The following is a 27,258-nucleotide window of genomic DNA, read 5'->3' on the forward strand; positions in this document are numbered from 1 at the left end:
GGGTGACAGGCACCCATGCCGGACCTGTTACCTGCTGTACCTGCTGTTGTTGTGAATGATTAGGTGAATCTCCAAATACCAGCTAATTCTCTTCCTCTTCTCCCTTTGAGACCTCTGTTCTTTTCCTCTTCTCTTCCACATTCCCCTCCTTGATTCCAGCTGAAATGAAAAATAAGGAACATAAAAGGCTGAGGCCTTTTCTCTGTTGCTAAGTGTTTGCCTCGCACACACAAACCCCTGGGTTTGATCCCGGCACTGTATAAACCTTGTTGTGGTATTGGCTCAGGCCTGTAATCCCAGCACTAGGGAGGCAGGGTCAGGAAGATCCTCACAAGTTCGAGGCTGCCCTGTTCTATGTAGTACTGAGCCAGCTAGCTTTACGTGGTGAGATCCTACTTCAAAAAAAAAAACCACTGAGTGGTTAGTGGACGCTTGTAATCCCAGCATTTGGGATGTGAGGGCAGGAAGATCAGAGTTCAAGGACAGCCTCTGCTACCTAGCAAGTCTGAGACCAGTCTGAGTTACATGTCTCAAAATGCCATAAATAAATGAATAAATGAATAAAAAATAAATAATAAATAAATAGATAGATAGATAGATAGATAAATAAATACAGATAGTATACATTGATGGTGGTCTGGTATATGTATATACTGTACAATGCTGTGATAATCACTTTAGTCAGCACACGCCACATTGCTAGTTACTTCTCAAATGTGTGTGTGTGCACACACGTGTGCACGAGCTCTCTCACCTCACGTTTCCAGTAAACAACACAGCATTAACTTGGGTCCCCATGCTCTGCCTTAGATTCCTAAGACGTCGCCTCCTATTCTGGCACCCGTCCTTTATTCCACTAGAGCACCACCTCCCTTTGCTCCTCTCCTCGCCCCTCATCGCTTGTCAGGCCCCACTGTGGCATGAGTTAACTCTCACCAGTACTCCCTCTGTTCCCTCCGGCTTGCAGATAACCCCACCCGATCATAACGAACAGCTACGGGTAACCTCGCAGATGCCTTGGTCTTCTTGAGCCAAGATCACTTTTTGAGGCTTGCCTAAACTCCACATTCACAGATTACTAAAAAGAACAACAACATATGAAAACATGTGAGCTCTTTCTCTTTAGAGGGGCCAGGTGTTGTCCATTCTGGGCATTCACGCTGCTAAGAGTGTGTCCTAAGATTGGACAGGATATTGAACCCAAAGCAAAATTTTCCCCGTACAGGCCCACTGAGACTGTCTTGAGTAGCAATTATTGTAAGATTATTATAGGACTGTCAACTGATTATACATGCAATTGTAGGTAAATAACTATGGATATAAATTGTAAAGCATTTATAGTTGTTTTATACATGCAACTACAGGTAAATAATTATGGATACAATTTGTATAGTGTTTATGGTTTTTAAAGAGCAATGAGACATATATTGTACCATTTGCTTCCTACAATGGCCTTGAGAAGGGCAGGCATCTTTAAACACACTCGTGAGCACTTTGAGGCCCAGAAAACAAAGTGATGGGCAAGAAGCCAGGACCCAAACTTCCACTTGTGAGCTATCCTGTGATTCGAGTCTGCCTTCTGTGGCTTGAGCCTTGCCAATATCATGGGCTCGCCAAGGGGCCATTCATTTGTTTCTTCATGTGCTCCGTGGATATTCACTGAACTCCAGGCACTATTTTCTTTATTAGGTGGCGTGAGTAGACACGTAAAGAAACCCACTCCTCTGTCCTGGGGTAGGGAAGACTGACAGTTTGGGTCTGGCTGTTTCTACCTTGGGCATGTTTTCCAAACCCTCTTTAACACAATGCCCTGAAATGGAGATTTGCACATTTGCTGCAGCTGGGGGTTGACCATGCCACTTAATGTGACTGGGACAGCCCCAGTTCACTCATCTTGGTATCCCATTAGAATGATTAATAATGCTTGTGTGTGTGTGTGTGTGTGTGTGTGTGTGTTTAAAAGTATCCTGGTTTGGGTGATAAATCACATGATTACCTTCCAGGGGCACACAGAAAGCCTGCAATCCCTATCCAACAGATGTACACAGGGTTGCAACTCCAGAAACCAAAGATGTATGGCCAGATTAAGTACTTAAGACAAGTGACCCCTATATATTATATACCTAGGACACAGCATGCAGAAAGTACCATGAGTGGAGGTTCCCAAAAGCAGAGCTCACCAAACAGTCACGTGTGCTTTGATGTCGCCAGACTTCCTTGTGCAGTGATTGGATCATGTGACTAGTTGGGTCCTATGGCTGACTGGAGAGGAGGTGCCACTTTTAGGCCAAGGCCAGACCTGTTGCCCTCTGCCTCCCACCGTCGGCAGTGCTGAGATGACGAGATGACTTCTGTTGCCATGGTAGCAGCACCTGGAAACTGAGCCGCTCTTTGGGGAAAAGGCCTCTCCAGCCTGCTTGGCCCTTGTGTGAGGGAAGCCAATGTGAGTGTGCAGAGTCATCAGGCTTCCGGTGCAGCTGCCTTTCAGCTTATTGTCTTAATATTGGAACGGGACCTGGTTCACTTGATCTGCTTAGTCAGAGGTCTCTAGTCATAAAAACCTGGTGGCCTCTTCTTCACCATCCTCTAATCGAGTGGCTTTCTTTCAGTGTTTTTAAGTGGGTTTAAGGTCGTGCTGCATCTGCAGGCTCGCATGCCCCCTACTTTCTCGGCACTATCTGATAATGTACCTTAAGCCCCAGAGAAGGTGTGCGTTAGGTGCCAGTGGTATGGACTATGATGGAGGATGTCACATTAGGCTTGCTATGAGTAGGATCCCAGTTTTCCTACCCATGGAGTCCACTTTACCTGTCCCACCCAATGCTTCCACTTCCCATGCAGTTCAAAGTTCCTAAGGGTCTGTGTGAAACCCATTTCTGAACTATAAAATCAGTTGTAAAACATGCAACCGGCATGTTAAAAAGTTAGTGTATGCAAATCAGCGTGTACTAGAGGTGAGAGCATGCACCATTGTGAAGTGGGGGTGCTGCCCAGTGGGCAGCTGATTATTTCTGACTAGGAGTCATGTGACTACATCCCCCGCTGAGCAGCATGGATCAGCAGTGATCCTCAGGTGCTTGCGGCAGCTCTTGTGTCTGGAGAGGACTATGGAATCAGTCACCAGAGTGTTAAGGACAAACACTTCCAGGAGGCAACCCAGAAACAAACAAAACCAATTGGTGGGTGGTTTTATGGATGGTGGCTGACCAACCCAACATCTCTGTCACCTGGCGTTGAGCTGGGTCTCTGGGTCTCTCTGGAGCTGACCTTTGCAGAAGCTCCAGCTTCCCTTTGAAATGAGGATAATCGACCAATCCCCTTTGACGGAGGCCATCATGGGGAAGTCTGTATCAAGGACAGGGAAATGGAGTGTCTTCAAGACTGGGCCACAATGCCCTGGCCTAGTCACAGACTCGGTGGTGTGTGGGAGGTAGACTTTCAATCAAGGCAATGAGGAGAAAGACAAAAACACACGGCTGGAGTCCAAAGGGGGTGATTGGGCAGGGGGGCCTGGGACACGAAGCTTTCTTCTGCCTCTTGGTGAGCAGTTGGGCTGCTGACAACCTGGGCTTGGGGTGCTGATTTGGGGAACAGTTGTGTTGCCTTCTTGGTGGGGAAGGAAGGAGGATGGAGAGGAGAGGGGTCCTCTGGGGACTCAGAAGGTGGGAGGGTAGACAGCCTTCCAGAACACCACCAAAGGTCCAGGTGAGACTAGTGGTCTGACACGTGCCGTTTACAGAGGCTTACGAACCACTCCCAACACTTCCCTTTTTAAAGTTCTCCTAGTGTTAAAAACATGAAAAACAGAATGCCAATACAGAGATGGAATCAAATAACTACAGGCATGCTTAAGGTTGCATGTAGCTACCCTTAATCCTGCTTAAGATCTCTGGGGCTGTTCCTGTAACTCCCTCCTGTGTAGAGCATTATGCCTTTAGAGGCTGGGAGAAAGCTGGGAGATAGAGGAGGGCCTGCTGCCCACCACAGTGCTGGAGACACTTGCACTTCAGGGCTCTGGAGTCAGCTGCTGGGCCCTGGGGTAGGGTGGTTTTCATCACGAGGCCTGAGACATCTGCTCTGTGTTGTTCCCAGGCAGACCATGGGGAGATAAGGGCTAATCAGACTGTCACACACAGTATAGGCTCCTTTTCTGGCCTTTAGGAGGGAAAGAACATCAAAACCTAAATAAGAGATAAATAATATCCAAACTCACACACACACACACACACACACACACACACACACACACACTCACTTTTAAAAACAACTCAAGTGTGTGATAAAAGCAACACCATCAGAACTGCCTACTGCTGCATCCGGGCAATGGTGTGGAGAGTCTGGGTGGGATGCAGTAAACCCTGCTCTGTCTGGTTCTCCATTGCATAACCAAGTCCTCGCCGGGGGATGGGGGTGGGGGGGGGGGGGGGGGGTGTCCGTCCGTCTTGAGCTCGTCTGCGGTTTACTTTTGCGCAGTAACTCACTCACGGTATTAAGGTTGAATGAAGACATTTATTTGTAAAACCAATTCCTGACAGAGAAGAGACCGTATTGGCAGGATGTAAATGGGCAGTCGCTCAGAGGGCCACATGCACACCACAGTGAAACCCGGGGAACCGGACAGGGAGCATTACAGCCACCCCCACAATGGGGCTTCCAGTCGGGCTGGCAAGAGCAGAGTCCTTTCCACTAGAGGACACAGATGCAGGGAGATGTCCTGTGCGAAGGCAATTTGGTCAAACCTCCACCATGGAGTGGGAGGGAGTAACAGGGGACCTCCTTTCTATTGCCCGCGGCTCGTTCGCTTGCTGTAGACCTGCTGATCTCCGTGGCCCTCCACCTGCCAGCAGCAGGGCAGCAGCAGCCAACGCCCTGGCTTTCTTACATGCCCATCCTTATGCTCTGTATGATCTGGAAGATAGCTGGGAAAGGAAAGAAAACAGACAGCTCAGATACCAGACAGCCTAACGCTGGAAACCCAGCCCACCCAGTACCTGGCTTCTGCTGACCCTGCCTCTCACTGGCTGGCTCTGAGCTGATTAGATACTTCCTAACAAGAGTTTACGTTAACAAAGGGTCAGTGCATTTCTTTCCAAAAGACAGCCTGGCTCTGGCTGCTGATGGATGCCTCTGGGATGACTAGATAACTTCTGCTAATTCCACCAGGAGCTGCAGCCAGAAATCCCTGAGGCATGGAAGATAGCCTTGGCCTCCTTCCCCATCTATATTCTGGGGCTGCTGGGGAGAGAGATGTGGGCCTTCGTGCAGAAACTGAATGCATTAAGCACGTCAGTGAGTCTGCCTTTTCAAAACGGCCATGACCTGTGAAACAACCAGTTGGGAGTGGAGGGGGAGGCAGGCTAGGTGTTCAGAGCACACACACAACGCTGGCCTCTGCTGCCCATGACCCTGAACACATCTGTGTTTCAGCGTCCCTGTGACTCTGAAGCCCACTTTCTCTCATGGAGGGCAACACTGACTAGTGTAGGGCTCCACCTTTAATTAGCTGGGCTGGTGGGATATGGAGCAGGGTAAGAAGAGCCTGAAGGCCACTGAGAACTCCTGAGTGCCTGGAGGTAACTAGTTAAGTAATGCCTAGCCTGATTCTAGCTATTGGCTTTTGGGAAAAGAAAGCCGTGTGTGTGTGTGTGTGTGTGTGTGTGTGTGTGTGTGTGTGTGTGTGTGTAGGGGGTGTGTGTTGCTTATGTTCTATTGTTTCTGCTTTTTAAAACATCTTCCCTAGCAATTGGTGGCTCGCCATGATGGTGAAGATGATGATAATACTCAGAAAAGCAACTCCAAACGTGCTAATATTTTTGACTTCCACTTTGTAGAGGGAGGCTGGGCATCACCCACTGAATCACTGGATTAAAAACAGAATCAACACGGAACTGTTGAGAGCCTCATTCCTTCTCTGCACAAATGCATCCCCCCAAATACCCAGGAAAGTCCACTTCCTGAGCTGGGCTCTCAGGAACTCCCAGGAAATGAGTCATTTGGGGTGATATCACCTCATGGGACTGGGTACCTGAAGGCTACATGGTAGCCTTATCCGAATGCTTGAGACCAGAGTGTTGAAATCTTTTGAATTTTGGAATATCTGCATATATACTGGGAAATTTCTTAGGAATGGGCCCCAGCCCTCACCATGGACTTCACTTAGGTCTCATATGCAGCTTACAGCTTGAAGGTAAATTACATGACATTTTTACTGGTTTTATACATGAAGCAAAGCTTCATAGTATTGAACTTCCCACTGGTGGCATCACGTCATCACCAGATAGTTCAGATTTTAGAGAATTTCACATCTCAGGGGTTTGCAGCTGGGATGCTCAACACTGTGATGTGTACAGGAGCTGTGCTTAGAAACAAGGAGAAATGCCACAGAGAGCCTGGGAAGTCTTCCTCGGAGGGCTAGATTTTAAGATAAATAAGTGCTAATGCATTCCCCAGGGGGGACATTTTCCTATAGATACACTGTATATATATACATCATCATCTTCCTGAACTGGAAAACCTAATCATGCCCTAACATTATCTCTTCATGACTATCCAGTGAGCACACGTATCACTATGAAAAACAATAGCTAATGATCCTTTGCTGCAGCACAGTGTTTGGACACCTGCACACCTGGTCCAGTTCCTTACCCTTTTGTCTCTATACTGTTGTCTCTGCTCCCATCTCTGGTGTTACTGCACTCACACACTGTTACTTTGTTGCTGTGCATCAACTTTAAGCAAAGACTGTTAGGACTGTCAGATACCATGAAGGAGTTAGTTCAGCAAGTTATGATCTTTAATTCTGGCTCTGCTTGAAAGTTTCCTTGGCTAACTTTGGGTCCTTGGCTTTATAAGTTTCCTACCAGAACTTATAAACTTGAAAAAACAAAAACAAAACCAAAAACACCTAACTTTCCTGTCTCCCCAGCAAGCCCTACAAGAAGTACAGATTAAACAAGCAGTTGGTATTCTGACTCAGGAGGGATGGCACGGGGGAGCTAGATACTCAAATCACGGTAAGAAAAACATGCATGCACATCCATCATGTTCTGGGCTGAGGGTCATCCTGATCTTCTCAAGCCAGTTGATGTCTCTCCGGCTAGTCCCTGTCTTCTGGGAAGCAAATACCAGCATTGGTAGCATGTTCACAGTGACAGGCATCAGGTGATACAACATGTGTGAGGGCTCTTCACACACTGAAAATACAATGCATGTCATAACTGCTGCAGTTACTGGAACAGACTGGGACCAGAAATATTTCAGATTTCTCTCTCTCTCTCTGTTTGAAGTTGTTTATACATATGCAATGTGCTACTAAAGCAATAAGGCCCAAGTCTAAACACGAAAGTCATGTATGTTTCATTTATATCTAGAACATTTAGCTTGAAGATTTCTTTCTTACCCCCCCCTCTCTCTCTCTCTCTGTGTGTGTGTGTGTGTGTGAGCATGTGTGTACCTGCTCATCAGTATGTGCACCATGTGTATGCTGGCTCCCTTGGAGGTCAGAAGAAGGCATCAGAACCCTGGGCTGGACTTAGAGGTGGATGTGAGCTGCCTGATGTGGGTGCTGGGAAGTGGGTTAAGAGGCTCTAAGCCACTGAGCCATCTCTCCAGCCCCTAAAGATCATTTTATACAGTATATTTAGTGCACCTGAATTTTGTCTGTGGTCCACTCATTTCATGAGGTCAAATGAAGAATTTCCGCTTGTGGGATCATGTCAATGCTCAAAAACTTTTAGATTTGAGAACATTTTGGGTTTCAAATTTTTGGATTAGACACCGAACCTGTATTACTATTACAACAGTGACTACAACTTGCCCATGCAGGTGACGCTCACCTGCCACCTGCATCCTGATAAAGTGTCAACTTTGGGGAACAGTTCTGAGTTCTACGCTCTCTGTAAGACCACGGATTCCCAAGAATAAATATGGTGATATATGTAAAAATCTACCTGCCCCTGATTAATGCTAAAAAGTTACCTTTCTTTAATCTCATCTGAGGATCAGGGGGCCATAGGTCACTGGGTAGAATACAGGCTATGTCTCAGTCTAGTGCACTTCCTATTAAGTTAATTTGTGACTTTAGAAGTTCTAGGTCAGGATAAGGCTACCTGATTTACTTTACAGAACTGCTCTCAGTCTAAGGAATATTAGACAAAATTGGTGAGCCTTAGAGTGCCAAGACATATATTAAACAATTTGCTGATTCGAGTATTTAAAAGTAGTTGTGATATCTGATCCTAATTGAAGGCATGAATTAGCATACAAAGTATTTATTACTTTTAATTTGCCTACAGAACAACCCCCTCTTGGAGAAATGACTGGCTGAAGTCTATTTTAAGTTCACATCTAAGACCATGGCGAGATGAGGATGTTTATTATTCCTTTCCCAGTGGTATCAATGTCTTCAAGAACTTTTCTACATTTTATACCAATTATTTTGCTTGTTTTTCTGTGTGCCCGCCAACACTGACCGGCACTGTGACCCCGGCCCTCTACATGCTGACTTTCCATGCTGCAAACAGGAAGGGAGCCAGCGGTGAGATCAAAGAGGGAAAGGAAGCAGGGAGTCCAGACCCTGACAAGTTAATAACTTAACAGTGGGTGAACAAAGCTGAGAAAACAGCTGGACAGGCTGCAGGAGAGAGGCTGAGGGCAGACTAGACAGTGGGGTGGGGGGAGAGAGATGCCAAGAAAGGGCAGGGAGGCGGCCATTCCAGGCCAGCCACCAGGTCCTGGGCGGGTCACAAACAGAGGCCCCAGGAAGTCTCTGCAGGAGCAGGATCTGCCAGGGTGAGTGGCACCTGCCCATCTGTGTTTGGATCTTGACCCGCAGAGACCTTAGGTGATGGCACCTCAAGGTTCTTCACCTTCCTTCTCTCAACCGACTCAAGCTTTAGTGTGTTTGATGTTCTACCTCCCTACAGCTGGTTCGCATCTCTACAGATGGCCTAGCCATTCTCCCCATGTCCTCACACTGTAGTCCCGTCTCAATCATCCTGCCTTCTGCTTTCTTCACTGAAGTCACAGTGACTCTGTATCGCTTAGTGTGATGGAGACTCCTCAGCCTCCTTTTGCCTCACTTCCCTCCTCCCTGTCACTGGGTGCCCGGTCTGAAGTGCTCCCCTGTCTGAAGTGCTCCCCTTTCTGAAATGCTCCCCGTTCGCCTTTGGGATGTCCTTAGCCTTGTTGCTTCTTCTTTTTGGCTCTTTCCTCTCGGTGTTTTATGGGCTTATTTTCCTCCACCACACACTGAGCTTGAACACTGAAATCCCTCCACAAGCTTAGTGATTGGCCTCTCCTCGGTATATCCTTTCCCCTGAGGTGAGCTGTCCTGGCCCACAGAGCTAAGGGCCACTGAGCTGTGATCACGCACAATGGGACTCTCCATCCTCTGAGCCGCAGGTAGTCACTCTATCTTCTAATCACTGCCAGACTTCTCACTCTGCCCTCCTGCTGACACAGTTGGTGACATTATCTCACATGTTAACACAGAACTCTGCTGTCATCCATGGCCTTCCAACTGATGATGCCCTGTGGACTGTACATGGATAGCCTGGGATATGTACTCTTCTCTCCATCTCCCGAGATCCCACCCTAGCTCGAGCTGCTACCATTGTTCTTGAACTCTACAATGACTTCTAACTGCACTACTAAGGCTCCTCTTCCATCCCTTCCCTGCAAGACACCCAGATTTAGCCTGTAACCAAAAGCAGAGAGGATGCGGGTTACCCCCTGTTTAAAGCAAACCAGGAACAATTTCTTGCTAAATTCTGAAGACCGACAGATTCTGTGCCTGCCTACCTGTCTGGAGTCACCTGGAAAATTCTTCCCCTTGCCTAGAAACTCCCTCCTGATTTCCAAAACTCTCTGGCTCAGCCACAAGGCTTTATCCTAGGCCATTCTTTCTATCCAAAAAATATGTGCTCTCTCCTGCCACAAGACCCACTTTCTCCATAAACTCAAAAGGCATTTCTTTAGAAAGGATGTCTTTGACACCTTGGAGCAGATAATCTTAAACATGAGTGTATGCCACGATCTTCTGAGAACGTGTTGAAACACAGATGCTAGAAAAATCAAATACCCAATCAACAAATGAAAAACAAAACAAAACAAAACAAAAAACCCTACCCCTAGTGAATAAATCAGCTAATGAACTAAATAGACAGTTCTTAAGCCTTTAAAAAAAAAAATGATCACTATCCTTAGCCATTAAGGTAACGCAAATCAAAACTGCTTTGGGAATCTACCCGACTCCAGTCAGAATGGCTGCCATCGGGAAAAACAGAACAATGACCACAAACACTGGTGAGAAAGTAGGAAAGAAAGAGCCCGATGCACTGATGGTGGGGATATCAACTGGTTGTGGGCACATGGAAGCCATCACACCCCAGAGTTGCATGCACATCTGTGTTCACAACTTTACTATTCCTAACAGCTAAGAAATGGAGCCAGCCTCGATGTAGCTGCAACCGTGAATGTGCATGCACCCCTGGGCTGTGTTTCATAGGAAAAGGACAGAGGCCAGGACTCTGCTCCAATGGGAAGCTCAAGGCCATTTTTGCGGTAAATAAATACTTCTTGATAAGAGATCCAGAGAGCTGCTCAGAAGAGATCAAGGCAGGCCAGTTCAATATCCTTTCGGCAGATAAGATAGCTGCAGAAATTGAACTTTATTCTTTATTAAGAAAGAGATGAATAAAGGTTGGATAAAGGAAAGCATGGGTCCTCTGAAAGACAGGCAGAGGTGTCAGGAGACAAGGCACAGCAAAGGTGACCCAGTAAGCTCTTGGAAGGAGAAACACGAAGACACAGGCAAGCAAGGCACCATTTTCCAAGGGCTGTCCCAGGGAAGAAAGACTAGAGAGATGCCAGAGATGGGTTAGGGGCAAGAAGATGTCAAAAGGCAAGTGTCACCAACAAAGACAGGGATGTCCTCCCAGGAAGAGACCCCACATGGGGCACGTGACGAAAGTGCCATGGGTCACCTTGGGAGAGCTGATGGCTGCGGAGATGTCTCCTCCAGACTGTCCATCTTGATCCTCTGGGGGTGTCCGGTTCTCACGCACCTCAGGATGCTCTCTGGGGGTGACTCCTTCTGGGGACAGTTTCCAGAACGTTCTGCCAGTCTCCAGGAAAAGCCAGTATTTATGTGGTCAACCTGCAAACATGGTTGGATTCAAGTCTCTCCCGGAGCAAGTTTCCAGGAAAGAGGGAGGAGGGGAGTAGAACATTGGGGAACCAATGAGAGGTCAGTCTGTGTCTGGGAAATGAAAGAGCAGCTGGTAGCTGGGGAAAGATCTCTCATTTGGGAGCAGATGGTTAGACATCTGGAATGTTTAGAAAACACAGTTCTCTGGCAGCTGAATCCAGAGGATGCTTTAACAGGAACTCTTCTCAATGCAGGCATACCCAAGGCCTAACATTAGCAAACTTTTGCTCCATAGTGCTTTTAGGAAAATCATATGAGAGGAAACTGTGGGGCAAGAAAAAGCAGATTGAAGTCCCGGAGTCCAGAGCACTAACCGTAGGCCACAGGGTCACGTGGGCTTGGTGGGGAGGGTGTCTCAAAAAGCTAGATTTGGGAACTAGTCATCTTAATGCTTAGATATGAAATTCTGGCTGGTTTTCTCTATGTGTGACAGTTTCTGGTCTGGGAAAGGGGTGTAGCAGCCTCCCTGTAGGGGTTGTGTGGTTAGGAAGGAAAACGCACAGAGCCTGGCATTACAATGAGTCCTCAGTAGATGGTCAGTGAAATAGTAGGAACAGGCCTTGCTCCCACTCCGTGGGCCAGCTCAAAATGTGTTCTTTCTAGAAGCGGAGAATTGGTTCCCTCTGTCCCCAGCTCTCCCAGTTAGATGTAGCTGGTCAAGACCGGTCAGGCTGTTTGCTAGCTCAGATCCCCACCACGCATGTCTGCACCAGCATGAAGCAGGGTGACTGAAAAAGTGTAAGCTTTTACAACCTTGGTCAGGACTTAACTGGGGAGGGGCAGGGGGAGGGGTAGGGGTAGGGGTAGGGGTAGGGGCAGGGGGGGAGGGGGAGGGGGGGCAGGGGGAGGGGCAGGGGGAGGGAGGGGGGCCGTATGAAGAGGAGCCAGCTACATCATTACAATAAAACAAACAAACAAACATAAAACCATCCCCATGCTGCCACTGAGCATTTGATATGTTAACTGTCAGTCCTCAGGAGGAGCTGTCATGAGGATTGTGAGTTCAGAACCAGCCCCATCCTCTTTAACCGTGGGGGGCTTGAGGCTTAGAGCGGGCCTCGGTCACTTGGACACGGCCATGCAGCTGGGAAGTCAGTGGCAGACCCAGGTTCCAGTAGAGGTTGGGTCTGGGGTTGGAATGCAACGGAGCTGGACTCTGTCCGCTTGGTGGCTTGCAACCAACACCCTCCAACATGCACACCTTCTCCTGTGTTCCTGGAAGGTCCCAGAGAACAGCAGCCTTTTGTAAAGGGCTTAGCTGTTGCAAAAGGCCCTATTTTGGTGGCTGAGCCTTGGGTTCAAAGACATGTCACCACAAAGCTGGTGACCAGATGAGGGTCACATGAAATACAGGGCAGCAGACACTACTGGGAATTCTCTGTCCTTCTTCACGTCTCTGGCGTATTCATGACTCAGTCTTTTCCCTCCCCCATGTCATTCTGAACATAAAAGGCCAGACTTAAGAAAGGTCAGGATGTGGTCCTACCGGAAATAGATGTCTCAGGGCATCAACTCAGCAACAGAGCTGGACTATCTGACACTTGAGGCTGGGCACGGGGAAGAGTTCAGGCCCGACAACACCCGGAGAATCACTGCACATCAGTTCTAAAATGGCTGTCCTGAAAAAAGGACTTGCCTGTGACATGCTATCTCTGTCTTCATACCCAACCCCCGAGGCAGAGTCCCCAGAGAGTCCAGGAGAGTGCAGCCTGTCAACTGACCAACAAAAGCAATGTCCCCACCCAGAAACAGGGGAGCTGGCTGGCTGCATGGCACCAAAGAAATAGAACAGGCTCTGTGCTCAGAGAGAAGGCTTTAACTCTGGGGTGAGAGGCCAGATCCAATTTACGATTTGGTGAGCAAAGGTGGTCGCCGCTTTCTACAGATACAAAAGTCAGAATACCTAGCAACACAGGACAACAGGCCTACACACACAGACAAAAACATAGACTCATACAAACACATAGACATAGAGATACGTGCATACACATAGATACATACAAACACACATACACAGAAATAAATACATAGACACATACAAACACATACACACATAAAGACATATAGACACACACAATTACAAATACACATAAAGATAGATAGACACACACAGATACACTCACATACATATAAACACACACAGGCACACACATAGGCACATACACACTGACACACATACATAGTCACACACACACAGACACACATACATGTTCATACATAAACACAATACATATAGACATACATATGCAGACACCTTCCTCAACACACACCCTTTCCTCCCACATACACAGACACACAACTTACACACATGCACACAGACATTCACACACATACACAATACACATGACTTTGCATTCATTCACAAACACATAGAAATCTAAACATACACATAATCATACATATAAGAAGCCCATATAGCAAATATACACATGGACATACAAACACATATGCAGGACACAAACACATAGAAACATAGAAATCCACAAATACACACAACACACACATATATAAATCTACACATCAATAAACATATGCACACGTAAACACATGGATACAGAAATACAGATAGGTGTATGTAAATACACACAGATAGAAACCTACACATCAACACATAGAATATCAGTACATATATAAACACATAAATACACAAATACATATACAAGCACAGAAACACAGAACTTAAATGTCTTATACACATGTAGAAACCTACACATTGACTAATAATACATATGCATATAAACACACACATAGACACATAAAACATGCATGCACCACTACATCGATTACAACAGTTCTCTTAATTTATTGAGTTTTGAGCAGTGTCCTAGGCCTTCCAAAGGAAAAAGTGCTGAAAAGCACTCATCTAGGGTTTGTTCTCAGAAAGTGTTCTGATTATAAAATACAAACTCACTGGCAAATTCATACAATACAGAAAAGTATGCTGGAAATAATGGTCATTGGTTAACCCTATCCACTACAAGTTCCCTCTGATGGGGAAATGCAAGAATGTCCAGGCTTTGGGAATCCTTAAATCTCTCCACTTCTAATTAGGTAATCAATATTAAGGTTGGCCAGAGACGAGAAATAAAATTGAAATAAATACTCAAGGGAGAAATATCCTGGGAAGGAACTGAGGTGTGACTGGTATTTAAGAGGGTCTGTCGGAGAGGCAAAGGATGCTGGGATGGAGTGGCTCCAGCGATCTCAGTTGAAGTCTACCCAGGGACGCAACAGGATACACCTTTGCCACAAAGAGAATGCCTCGGATTGCCTCTCTTTGCCACTGGGTTCAGGAGAGGTAAGTAGGGCTGTAAGACCACCAGATGCATGCATGTGCTAAATCTAAATTTAAAAACCACCCAGATACAATATTAAGAAAAGACCGAATGTTTAGGAGACATCTGGTCAAGGAAGGAAGTGGAAAGCATTGAACACAGTTGTTCTGTGAATACTACAAAAAGTTTAGCCTGGGGACAACAAAGGTGAGGATCTGGCTTTGGTGACCACAGTATGTTCATGGCAGACATCACTAACCTGTTGCTACCTACTGTCTAAGAATCATTTTTAAAATAGCGTTGAAGAGCTGAGGGCTGGGAGTGTAGCCTAATAATGGTAGTGTTACCCCTCTGCATGTGTAGAGGCCCTGGTTCAGCCTTCAGCATCACAAACAAAAACACTGACCAAGACCAACGAGGAAGAGGATGAGAAACAACCAGGGCATTATGGTTTGATGCAGAAACAGCCACAATGGGACACATCAGGGGTCTGGGGATGGTGTCAAGTGTGCATGCCTGCAGGAGGCTTGAGACAGCAGACAGCAGTGTTTGTGTGACAGTATCTCTGCAGGGAACAGTCACAGGCAGACATTCCGGAGGAAGCTTGTCTTGAGATAAAAAACAAAACAAAACAAAAAAAAAAAAACAAAAAACAAAAACAAAAAACAAAACAAAAAAAACAACAAGTACTCCTCTGACGCTATGAACCATTCTCTAGCGGAGGCGATTCTGAAAGCCAAGACTGACTGTTCCAGGAGATGCTTATCTGCAAAAAGGTCTCACTGATTGAAAAAAAAAAAAAAAAAAAAAAGAAGAAGATAAAAAGAGGGACAAGGCAGGGGGTGGGGTGGTGCACAATCTCCTGCAGGGCCCTTGAATTCTTTAGGCTTCAATAGGGGGCAGGATCTGAAGAGATTAAGTAGAGAGAAACAAATCCAGCCAGTTCAGCAGGCTCAAGCATTTCCAAATCCCAGACGAAGAGCAGGTTTGTTTTTCATTTCAGACATAATCTATATAATATTAATAAAAATAAAGCTGGCTATGACATTAAACAACATTTAACAAAGCAAGAAATGGTCCTGAGATGTCCCCATTGGACAACAGTAGTCTCAAAAGAATACGTGATTCCTAGTGTTTTGAATTTCACAAGGAAAACTCCCCAAAATGGGAGTGTATGAGCATTGCTTTAAGGAAATGAAAAAGGTTTTTTTGTTTTGTTTTTTTTTTTTTTTAAATGCTCAATTTGAAGTATAAACCACTATTTGCTGAGGTTGGTCCGTAGAGTGGTACTTCCTTCTTCTTGGGTGTTGGGGGTGGGGGTGCTTATGTTTTATCGAATGAGGAAACAGGTTTAGCCTTGAGAATGGCTCTCATTCATCCTCAGGGGCAAGAGGCAGGCAGGCATGCAGGCTGATGGTTTTCTGATAGATCAAGAGTGGGAAGTTGAGGCTAGACCCATCAATTAGATACACAGCCTGGAGAAGGAGTGATGTGAGACTAACTAAGTATTCCATAGCAGGACTGACATTTTCTACAAGGGACTGGTATCTGTGATGGATGATGGCAGGCTTGAGCTTGTAACGGGCCAGATCCCCAGAACCATGCGACACCTGTGGTTGACTGCTTTTCTCTACTCCCATCCCCCTGAGTCAGAGTCTCGCTCTTTCTGCCTCAGCCTCTTGAGTAAGTGCTGGAATTATAGGCCTGTACCGCCACGCCTGGCTCTTATCTCCATTTTCTTAACAAGAAAAGCAACATGGGGCTGGAGAGACGGCTCAGAGGTTAAGAGCACTGGCTGCTCTTCCAGAGGTCCTGAGTTCAATTCCCAGCTCCTACATGGTGGCTCACAACCATCTGTAATGAGATTTGGTGCCTTCTTCTACGCAGACAGAACACTGTATACATAATAAATAAATCTTTTTAAAAAACCAACCAACCAAACAAACAAACAAATAAACAAACAGAAAAAGAAAAGCAACATGGAGAGAGTACTATCTTGTCCAGTGCCATTCATCTCACTCCAGAGGATCCAGGCTTTGAACCCTCATATCTGGCAGACTCTTTACTCTCCTTCTTTCTGAGGCCTCTTACATGGTTGCTAAGAAGTCCCTTGCTGGAGACACCTTGTCCCTCGCTGGAGGCAGCTTTTGCAGTCTCAGAAAGTGGAGATATACTTATTCTGCAGGTGCACATGGGCAACCTCCATACTTGCCTTTCTTCATGGTAATTGTCGGAGGTCGTAGCCAGCTACCTTGGCGAGAAGCAAGAGCAGGTTTGGCTGGGAGGTGGTGGCCTCAGGCAGCCCCAGGGGGCCTGTAGCTTCACCTGACTTCTCAGTGTGGGGATGGCACGTCCTGGATGTGGGTCTGTGCTGAAGCCTTTGGATGAAGACTCCAGAAAAGGCAAATGCACCAGACGAGGAAGGCCACAGAAGGGAATGCTGAGGAGTAGTACAGGAGTTTCATAGATTTGTTAACCAGCTTTTCCACATAATGGAGCAAGAGTGGCCAGTAAGTGAGCATCTGTTAAAAACACTAGCTTCCTGCCAGCCCTAATTCTCTCTGAGATTACGGTGAGAAAAAATAAAAAAATAGAAAATGTGTTTCTTACTACCTGACTGACCTGAATATTATTTACCATCAGTACTCTGACACTATTTCTAAAAAGGGCACTTCACTCAACCAATCATCATCTAGGAAAGTAGGCTAATAAAATAAGAGAATGAAAGGCACAAGACTTCCAAGAGATTAGGATAGATGATCGATATCTTTACTCAGAGGAGATGTTATCTTGTCCTCAATGTCTCTAGGAGAGAATGCAAAGTAAGAGAAACTCAATCCAGGAGCTCACAGATGGCAAGAAGACCTAGAAGCTGTCACGGGAACTTGGTGGGACAAAGCTTTTGCCTACACCAGGGGGTGTATCACGTTCGAAGACGACACAGAGGGTGGAGAGGGCATGCAGAGGTGTGGGGCTCCCTCACGAAGCTCCAATGCACCTTGCATGAGCATGGCAGGCAAGAACAGCAGGATGCTTGCATCTGTGCTGCAAAGAGACATGAGAAGGGACCATCTTCGCGGTGCTGGATTTTAGAACAGGGACGCTGGCCAGACACTCCAGGGATGAGGGTTTCTAGCATTCCAGTGCCTGTAGGAAGGCTCATCACTCACCTAAAGGAGCAATACAGGGGCTAGGGTTGACAAAAATCACATCTTTTCAAATGGAGAGACAAGAGGGGCGGGAAGTGTAGTCCTTGACTTTGAAAGGGGAGAAAGACAAGAGCTGGAAAGGTCCTGCAAGATGAACTGACTAATCCTGGACAGCTGGCAACAGGGACAGATCTGGAGGAACAATCGAGTTTTCCATGACATGTTCTGTTTAGAAAGGGCCACGTACAAAGACGGAAGGGTAGTACACTGGGGACCAACCAGGAGGAGTGGTCCAGCTCTGTGAGAGCCGTGGCCAACTCCAGCTGAGGTGTATGAAAACAGTAGTACAGCTGTTAAAAGGAGAAGTGGGGTGGGGTGGGAGGGGGTGATGTGCATACTATTTTTAGTTGTAACTTGAAAAGAGATGAGCCCAATGCTTTGGGACAATGGCAGTGCATTAAGAGGGGACAGAAAAGGTAGGGCATCTCAGCTCCCATAGTTCACCTGTCTGGAAAAGCAAATAGGTCTAGCTAGAGAGACTGAACGAGGAATCCCAAGAATAGTGGAAGGGTGGGTATGTGGCACAGGGGGAAAATGTCTGGCCTTGGGTCTTATCTTCCATACGCCCAAAAAAGAAAAAAAAAAAAGGAGGGAGGAGATGGATGGGTACAGTAAGTGATCTGTTCTCTGAGCCCTTTTAATCCAAAATTCAAGGACTTGCTTATAGGTCCACACCCCAGGGACCTGACAGACTCACAGAAAAGCTAACAAAGCCTGTAGAGGCAACAGTCGTGGTCCCTGAGAAATGACTGAACTCTAGGAGTGTCATAGAAATGTAATATTTATATAACGGATGTGGATTTGAGAAAAAGGAGCCAAATCAGAATGCTCTACTGACTTGCACCCAGACAGACAGGTTGGAGGGCTGCAATGTCCTTACTGAAAGCCTTGATGCTAGAAAGTAAACATGCATTAGTTAGTATTTACTTAGGACCTGGGCAACAGGGACACGAGGTACTGTGACTGGGCTTGTGGGGTGCCTTATGGCACATCCTGTTCCCTCTGGCGGAGCCACCTCCCTCACCCCATCTGTTTGAATGCTCTCGTCCAAACTCAGCTCAACTGCAGGAAGGTCCCTCCTTAGCCCGTGTGATGGGGAAGGCCCTTATCCACATCACTAATGCAATCAATGTGGTGTGCTCTCTGCTGGTTGCACTAGCCCCCCTTCTTGCCTTCCCCAATGCCCACAAGCTCCTAAGATGTTTGTGTTTCAAAACCCAGCATAGAGCCAGGCTACAAGGTGCAGAGGTTCAAAGTCAAGTTGAAGGAGGCTGCCTCACTGTGTTTCAGTTTTTTCCAAGTCTAGACCTTTCATCGGTGACTTGGAGCTATAATTTATGTTCAGAGGTCATAAAGGTGGGAAAGGATAACTTTATTAAAAGCTCAAGGTTCAAGGTCCATCCGTCTATAGACTGGTCATAAAGCCTAAGAGCACAGATAACTTTTTAATGTAGGCTGGCACATGCTAAAGGTGAAAAATCAGAGGCAAAGCACCAGAGGCTGTGAATTCCAGATGCACATATGTACATACAGAGGGAAGTACTGCATTACTAGGCTGTGCCTCTTGCAATTGTGTAGACTGTTCCCACGTATGCAGTGCTGATGAGGAGTCGCGTGTTAAATATATCATATTGCATAGTAGATCATAACATTGGAAAGCCTCTGATTCTGTATGTTTGTGAACTTGGCCACTTTGAAAAGACAACTGACAGCCAACAATAAAAGTTTTAAATCATGGAGCTTTATATGAGCTCTCAAAAACTAGACTTTGTCTTTCTAAAGTGGCCAAGTGCCTATAGTATGGGCAGTGCCTGGCCATCCATCTCAGCATGCACCACCTTCTCCTCCACACTTGCTGTGTGTCAGGTACTGTGTAGGATCTACAGACTCCGTGGAAAAGAAACACTGCCTCCCTTGAACACTCTTAAGGGAGGAAGTAGACCATAAGTGAGGAAATGAGATCATTAGAGACGATGAAGAGGACCAGAGGAAAATGAAATGTGTAGAGGGACAGAGGATTTGTTGGGGGCAAAGAGGGTGTGTAGATGTATCTTTGAGGCGGGCAGGGGACTTATATAAAGACTGGATGGGGCGGATGGCTGATAGGGTGACACTCAAAAGCACCAAGGTTAAAATGAAAACTCAGGTCACGGTAACAGAGGCAGTAAATGTGGCGACAAACCTCCTGCCCCGGTGGTCACAATTCCAGGCTGTCTTCAGAAGTTGCTAATGCTGTCCTGTAAGAAGGTCATTGAGTCTGGGAGAAAGGTCTAGAATGCACATCTTTTCTTTCTCTCTCTTTCTTTCTTTCTTTCTCTCTCTTTCTTTCTTTCTTTTCTCTTTCTCTCTCTCTCCCCCCTCCCTCCCTCCCTCCCTCCCTCCCTCCCTCCTTCCCTCCCTTCCTTCCTTCCTTCCTTCTTCTTCCTTCCTCCTCCTCCTCTTCTTCTTCTTTCTCCTTCTCCTCCTTCTCCTCCTTCTCCCCTTCCCCTTCCTTCCTTCCTTCCTTCCTTCCTTCCTTCCTTCCTTCCTTCCTTTTTTCTTTCTTTTTTCTTTTTGGTTTATCGAGACAGGGATTCTCTGTGTAATAGTCCTAGCTGTTCTGGAACTCACTTTGTAAACCAGGCCGTCTTGGAACTCACAGAGATCTGCCTGCCTCTGCCTCCTGAGTGCTGGGATTAAAGGTGTGCGCCACTATTGCCCAACTTAGAATGCGTATCTTTTAAGGCAAGGTTGAGTCACCAGGGGAGTGCAGTCTGGATCTAGCAGGCACTCATATTAAAAATATGTGCACCTTCCAAAGAGAGCAGGCATAGAATTTTGTTGTTCTTGTTGTTGTTTTTGAGACAGGGTCTCACTGTGCATCCAATGTTGGCCTAGAACTTTCTGGGTAGCCCAACACTGGCCTCAAAATGATGGTCCTCCTGCCTTAGCTACCCAAGTACTAGTATTACGGACATGCACCATGGTACCTGGCCAGGAATAGACTTTTTGCTTCTTTGTGAAGTAGGCAGCCCATTCTTGGAAACATTCAGGAGTTGGGTGAATGTATTCCAATCAGTGATAAGGCAATCACACACATACTGGGTAGCTTCCCCCAGAGAAAATCTGATGAGGGTTAGAATTCTTATTTTTTGAGTGGATAATTTTCTCTTCTTGAAACATAGAGTCCTCTTTAAAATATTTCAAAAGATGATGCTGTCCCCAAGTGCTTCAGGTGTTCCATCCCCCTGGGGCTTCTGTTCCCTTGGGAAAGCAATCTCTTGGAGCTCAAGTAGCTGGACCTGCAGTCGTGATAGGCTTCTCTTGATATTGGAGCAGAAGTGTGTCTTGGTGGGATGCCTAAGCCTACACAGGAAGACACAGGCTTCTTGAGGTCCCTGTCCTCAGAAACAGAGATGACAGAGGAGGAAGGGGACCCATGACACTATGCCTCGAGTTTAGAAGAAGTAATATCCACCTATTAGTATTGCAAAAAATGTAGTCCATTGGTACCAAGAGCCCCAGGCAAGGCTCCACTAACAGCACTGAACAGAACTGCATGCTTTTTTTTCTTTGCTCACATCCCTTGTGCATATGTGTATATATATTTGTGAGTGTTTAATCACAGCTCTCTGAACTTACCACCCCAAAGTATCAAGATCCCCAGATCTGTGGCTTAGGTCAAAGGCTCTGTTCTGGTTGAGCTTTCTGTAGAAGGTTCTAAGGCGTAAAGTCCCTCCCTGTCTTTGGAATGTGGGTTTATCTTGAACAGATAGGTATTTCACCTTCTGTTCCAAATGCTCTATATAGGCTGTGTGTATACAGAACAACTCAACTGAACTTCACAGCATATATGTAACACATTTAATTTCTTGTAATCATTTTATGATTATGATTTGATAGTGTATCAACTCTGTTTCGGCACACTTGGAATAGGAACTGAATAAAGACCCACTAAAATTAAGGTTTAAGGCAGGGAGGACCTTGGACCCCAAACCAATACTTCTTTGTGTATTTAGGCTGTGGACAGAACATAGTTTCTCAAGGACAGTGAAGAAAAGGGGCTTAATTCAGTTAAGTACCATACCTGAGCCACAGACAACAAAAACAAACAGCGCCAGCAGCCATGGCCCAACAGGATATTTCTCTTCTTGTGGCCTCTATAAGGGAATAGAAATTTAAGGTTAGGTTCATTGATTCAGGAAACATTTACAGGGTCCTGCGAGGTTTTAGATGTTCTAGGATCCTACTGTGTACAAATGACAGATTTGGTTGCAACTCTTAGTGGGTAGATACACAGCTGAGTAGAGCCAATTATAAAACATTGGGATAAATCCTGTAAAACAATCATTTATTACTTTATTAACATTATTGAATTTGGTGCTCTAAAATATTGTAGGGGTGAATGAGGTATAAATATATAAACACACATGGTGATTTTTAAAGGCTAGTGATAATAATAACAATTGTGTCCATCTGTTGAAACCATAGTCCAGGCAGTTCACGTATGCTAGCTATCTCCAGCACAAATGGCTCCATGCAAGGATTATTATTATTCCTATTTTGTAGTTGAGAACCCGAGGTTCAAAGTTTGCTGATGAGTAAGAGATGGGATTCAAGTTATTACCAAGTTTAGGTATCTTTTATGACTAGTTCACCTTTCATTCTTATGCTGTGCATTCCCAGAAGGACCAGAGAGCACACACGTTTCCCCCAAACCATCAATCTATTGAAAATGGAAGAAGCCTGTGCAGCAGAAATCATTGTAACCCAAAGAAGTAATACAGCATTCTGGGGGGTGAATGACTGGGGAGCAGCATGTTCTAAAAAAGCTGGTAAGCCTTAATGACGTTTGCACCTCAGAGAAGTCTCCACATCCTGGCAAGCAGGACAGCTAGGTCTGCAGGAAGAGCCTGGCATATGTGATGCTCTCCTCAAAACAAGAGCAAGGGTATAATAAGAATACCCCTCTGCAACATCTCTGGGCCTGAGTGCAGATGCTCTGGAAGACCAAATAAACGAACAGAGCACACCCAGGTTTTAGGGAAGACAACCAGAAAAAGTAGTGATTTATCAAACAAAAAGGGACAGAGAAAGAATTTGCAGGGGGAGACAAAAATGAGTTTCTTCTTTAGTAACTTGAGCAAAAGATTGGCTACATTCAGTATAAGCTAAAGAACATGCAGAGAGGCACACTGGTAGAAAAAACAGTCTGTAAATGTTTACTTATGGAGCAAATCACAAACTCAAGCGGTGGGCTTCAGTTAATGGCTGCAGACATCTGAATAGATACTCAACATTATAAAGTATGGGCTGAAATCCGCTCAAGTCTATGCAGATCTGACAGCTACCCATCTGGGAGGTGCACTGTGCTAGTGTTTCAAAGGGAAATGAATGCTACTGCTTTTGAGAATATAATTTCCTGACACGTTGAGCAAGGTTTAGTAAAGTTTTGAACAAAACAGTACAACCTTTCTTCAATTTGCTTTCCTGGAGAATTCATTGTATTAGAAATATGAAACATGTTGTGTTTATTAGTAGCTGACATTCATAGTTAACGCTATTCCCCATTTACCAGGCATGATGGTACATACCTAGAATCTCAGAATTAGGTGGCTAAGGCAATTTGATTGTGAGATTGAGGGTGGCCTGGGTTACAGTAAGTTCAAGGCCAGCATGGGCCACATAGGACAACCATATTTGATTACATAGCTATCATGTACAAGGCCCTGGTCTTAGTCCCCAGTGCTGAAAAAAAAGTTAGGAATTCCTTATTTTCTATAGATTAGGCTACTATTTGTTAGGTCTCAACTTACCCATTACATTCTTAGCCTTCCCTCTCTACCTCACTCGGGTCCATTTGTCATTTGTATGTTTTCTTGACATTTTTCAATAGTTTGGAATTATTGACTTTTGGGAGAATATGTTTAATGTCAATCTCTCCACGATACTGGAGACCCCATAGGAGTTGATCAGTTTCTTCAAAGAAGAAATATATAGCACCAATGTATAGCAAAGCTGGCATAGACTTAAAGAAGATAATAAATGTTCACTAAAGAATGAATGAGCATGCATATTTAATTAAATTTAATGTGATTTCATAGGTCAGGTAAAATGTGAGTCTACGAAGATTATTGTCTATTAATTTATTTTGACACCAGCTTTCTTCAAGTCCAAGCTGGCCTTGACTTTGATGTGTAGCCAAGGATGATCTGACCTTCTCAACTTATGTAGACAATGAAGATCTGACCTTCTTTCTCCCTTTTCACTTCCCAAATGTTGGGGTTACATCTGTGTGGACCACCACTCCCAGTTTTATATGGTGCGGGGATCAAACCCAGGGTTCCTACCTGCATTCTTCATGCTCAGCCATACTTTTAAGAATACTTTGTAACCAGTAGTAATGGGTGAGTCATCTCTGCTTTTCACTGATATTAAAGTAGATATTAAAGTAGAGATCAATGTGTTAACAGCAGGTCAATTTTGACTAAAGATTAACACCTTTCATTCTTTGTTCTTGGCTGGCATGTGTGCTGGGAGTCACAATATGACAGGTTGTTGCTTCTGGCCAGGAAATAACCAAATAAGTCTCTAAGAATTGCACAATAGGACTTCACTGTGTCACCTTTTAGCACATAAGAGTAGGTCATGGTCAGATCAAGTAAACCACAGAGATTTTAAAAAGTCACTTGAACAGAATGTGACATCTACCCTCCCATGCCCTCCTCTCGAACTTCACTGCTCTAGTTTCCATCAGAAACCAACTGAGCTGCCTCTCTTGCGACTCATGGCACATTATAGACAGATTTATCTTAGCTCGATTCCCAGCAAAGCCAATAAGTGAATCCAGGAGCCTCTATATGAATCACTGGGCTATCCAAGATGCCAAATGGAGTCCTGTATTTTATACTTACAGTTAAACCCAAATTATTATTGCATAGCCTGGAGTATTTAACACAAAATTCTTTTGGAAGGCATTCCCTAGTGAATGGAAATTATCTGTAGAATTTGAGAGCTCTGGAGCGCATGGCTGATCATAATGCCAGTACATGCCCTTTGGAGAGTCTTGTTTTGGAAAGGGTGTCAGTACAACCTCACTGGGACATTTCACATAAGCCCCATACTATTGCTGTAAGACAGGGGAAATGGTTCTATAGTCATTCTGTAAAGAACAAGGGTCACCTTAAACACGAGGCCCCAATATGTGAGGGGCTGTCTTTTTCTTGTATAAAATCTTTGCAGGGCAGCTCAGAACTCTGACATTTAAACCCTCCTTGCACACTAAAGGAATTCCTACTGTCCAATCCCCAAATAGTCTGTCCATTTCTGTTTCTTGTGTCAATGTGCTCTCTAGGAGGAAGGCACTGATTTACCCCAAAGCCATTGGTTAATCATGACAGACAGGAGCATCTGTATACTGTGATGGAGGTTGATTTCTGAACAATGAACTTGAATTTTCAATGGGAACTTGCAAATCTGTTTCCATTTACTGAAGTCTAACCAGAATTAGCTCCCCCCCCCCCCCCCCCCGAGTTACTTCTATCAAAGTATAACCATGTTTGACTTGTAATTAGAAAAAAAAAACAAGATTCAGGATTTACAGAAAGAAATTTTGTTTTCTTTTTGGATGCTGATCTACTTACAATACAGCTAACCGAAAGACCTTTCAAAACAACCGGAAAACAAATGTTTACTAGGGCCTGGGAATCGTTCATTACAAATTTAGTCTGGCCAATCCAGGTCCTCATAGGCTCAAGGCACTGTTGAGGTGGGCCATCCATGGTATAGCAGAACCTGTTAAATGCACTTATACCACACATTTAATATAATTTAAATGTAGCCAGGGGAAGTTGAATTGAATTGCTGAAGACTAGTTATTATATCTACTACGGAGTGCTTTCCCATCATCTTTTATTTTGGAGCCAATAACCTCTTGTTTTGTTTTAGGTTCCCAACATTTTCTTCAGTCTGCAGAGGCTGATGGAGAAAAGAGCCCCACAAATTAGTTCTTGTGTTGTTCCTTTTGCCCTCACATAAGCTGTCAACTGAGATCCTTTAACCCCTGAACCCTGATTCCTTAGGTCATCAGTCAGAACCACTACCCATCTCCACTATGTCAGCAAATAGGTCTGACACCCTAGGAAGGAAGAACTGATCTCCTAGAAACATAAAGTGACTGCTTTTAATGTCAACTTGGGCAGTGGCTCCCTGCTCCCACCCAGTAGAAACATATAGAGGAAACAGATCTCTGTAAAAATATGGTTCCCATTCCATGATGCCTTGCCACTTTGTTCCCTCTAATCACAGCTAACTGCTCTAATCCCTCCAAAGAGAGAATCTTAAGGGTTACTTAAGCCCGGAGCTGTGTATGAAGCTCTAAGTGGAGTTTGACGCTATGGTTTCTCTGCTACAATTCTGCTTGGTTTTGCAAGAATTCTGGTGTGATGACTACACATCCATCTTTTCCCTCAGTTAATCAAACCAGCATAATTTCTTTGGCTAAAAGGCATTGCCTCATCAAGTCTGTGTTTCCAGACAAACCTCAAGCTTCGGCTGGACTTCCCCTTAATCTTTTAAGATAATAGATTCCAGGCGCCTTTGCAAACCAGCTCTTCGTGACGACGCAAACCCACTCAAGTCTCGGATGGTTCAAAGTCACAGGCCTGACATTTTCTGCAGCAGACAACCTGGTTTACTGAAGGAAAAAGACATCTGCTCCTAAGGTACAGTTTACTTAAAATTCCAGGAGTAAAGCTTTAACCCACAGTTCTGGAAGCAAAGAACTCTTGGCAATAAGCTGGTCTCTACAGCTACAGCATCATAATGAGCCTGAATTCACAGGATGAACGGAGACAGTAACGTTGCACTTAAGCTTTAGCTCAGTAACGGCTGGAGGCCTCATTTTGCAAGAGGAAGAAGAGGATGGAGAGAAATGTGTGTCGGAATCTCATGCCCTACATTTAAGCCCTTTCAGTACACACTGGGAGAAGAGACAGATAACTACCAAAAAAAAAAAAGGTAGAAAGAAAAAAAATCTTAGTATGGGGGTGGGGAAGAGTCCAGGGGTGTAGTCTGTAAGCTGGGGATAAGTAGTATTCTATCATTCGTTCATCCATTCATTCATTCATTCATTCATTCATCACATTCACCTACTAGGCTCCCAGCCCAGTTGGCTTCACTGGAGCCTCAGATGCAGCTTTAAGCCTTTTCCAAGGACGATGGGCCATTTTTTCCTGGGGAGGCTCCACCAACCAGAGCCCTCTCCGTCCATGAGAAAGCAGAGCAGCCTGCGCCCCCAGAGCCCGGCCGGGTCCCCCAGTCTGCGGGACCCCGGAGGAGGGGCCGGGAGGCCTGGCATTGAGCCCGAGGCCCGCCTGCTCCGCCCCGCTCCGCCCCGCGGGTCCTGCCAGCTCGGCCCGGCCGGCGCCGCCCCCGCCTTACCAGGGTTTTGGCTACGTTTCCCCTCTGGGTGATGTTTTTGCTGTGCTTCTCGTTAGCCATCCGGATCCGCTGTTTGGCCACCATGGCTTGGGTGCTTGGAGATGCTCTCGACTCCCACCTGCAAGGATGGCCGGGGTGAGCCGCT

The 27,258-nt window shown here is 45.5% G+C and overlaps 1 protein-coding gene across 1 annotated transcript; it reads right to left on the minus strand.

Annotated features, from left to right (window-relative positions):
- Positions 1-4,489: 4,489 nt before the first annotated feature.
- Serp2 (stress associated endoplasmic reticulum protein family member 2) lies at positions 4,490-27,258 on the minus strand. The gene is given in 5 exon segments (XM_036199909.1): positions 4,490-4,919; positions 10,986-11,170; positions 11,172-11,182; positions 21,760-21,832; positions 27,114-27,258. Coding segments are annotated over 5 exon segments (492 nt in total). The 5' UTR covers positions 27,198-27,258; the 3' UTR covers positions 4,490-4,780.

The sequence above is a fragment of the Onychomys torridus genome, chromosome 9 (assembly GCF_903995425.1).
Source record: "Onychomys torridus chromosome 9, mOncTor1.1, whole genome shotgun sequence".
NCBI classification, from domain to species: Eukaryota; Metazoa; Chordata; class Mammalia; order Rodentia; family Cricetidae; genus Onychomys; species Onychomys torridus.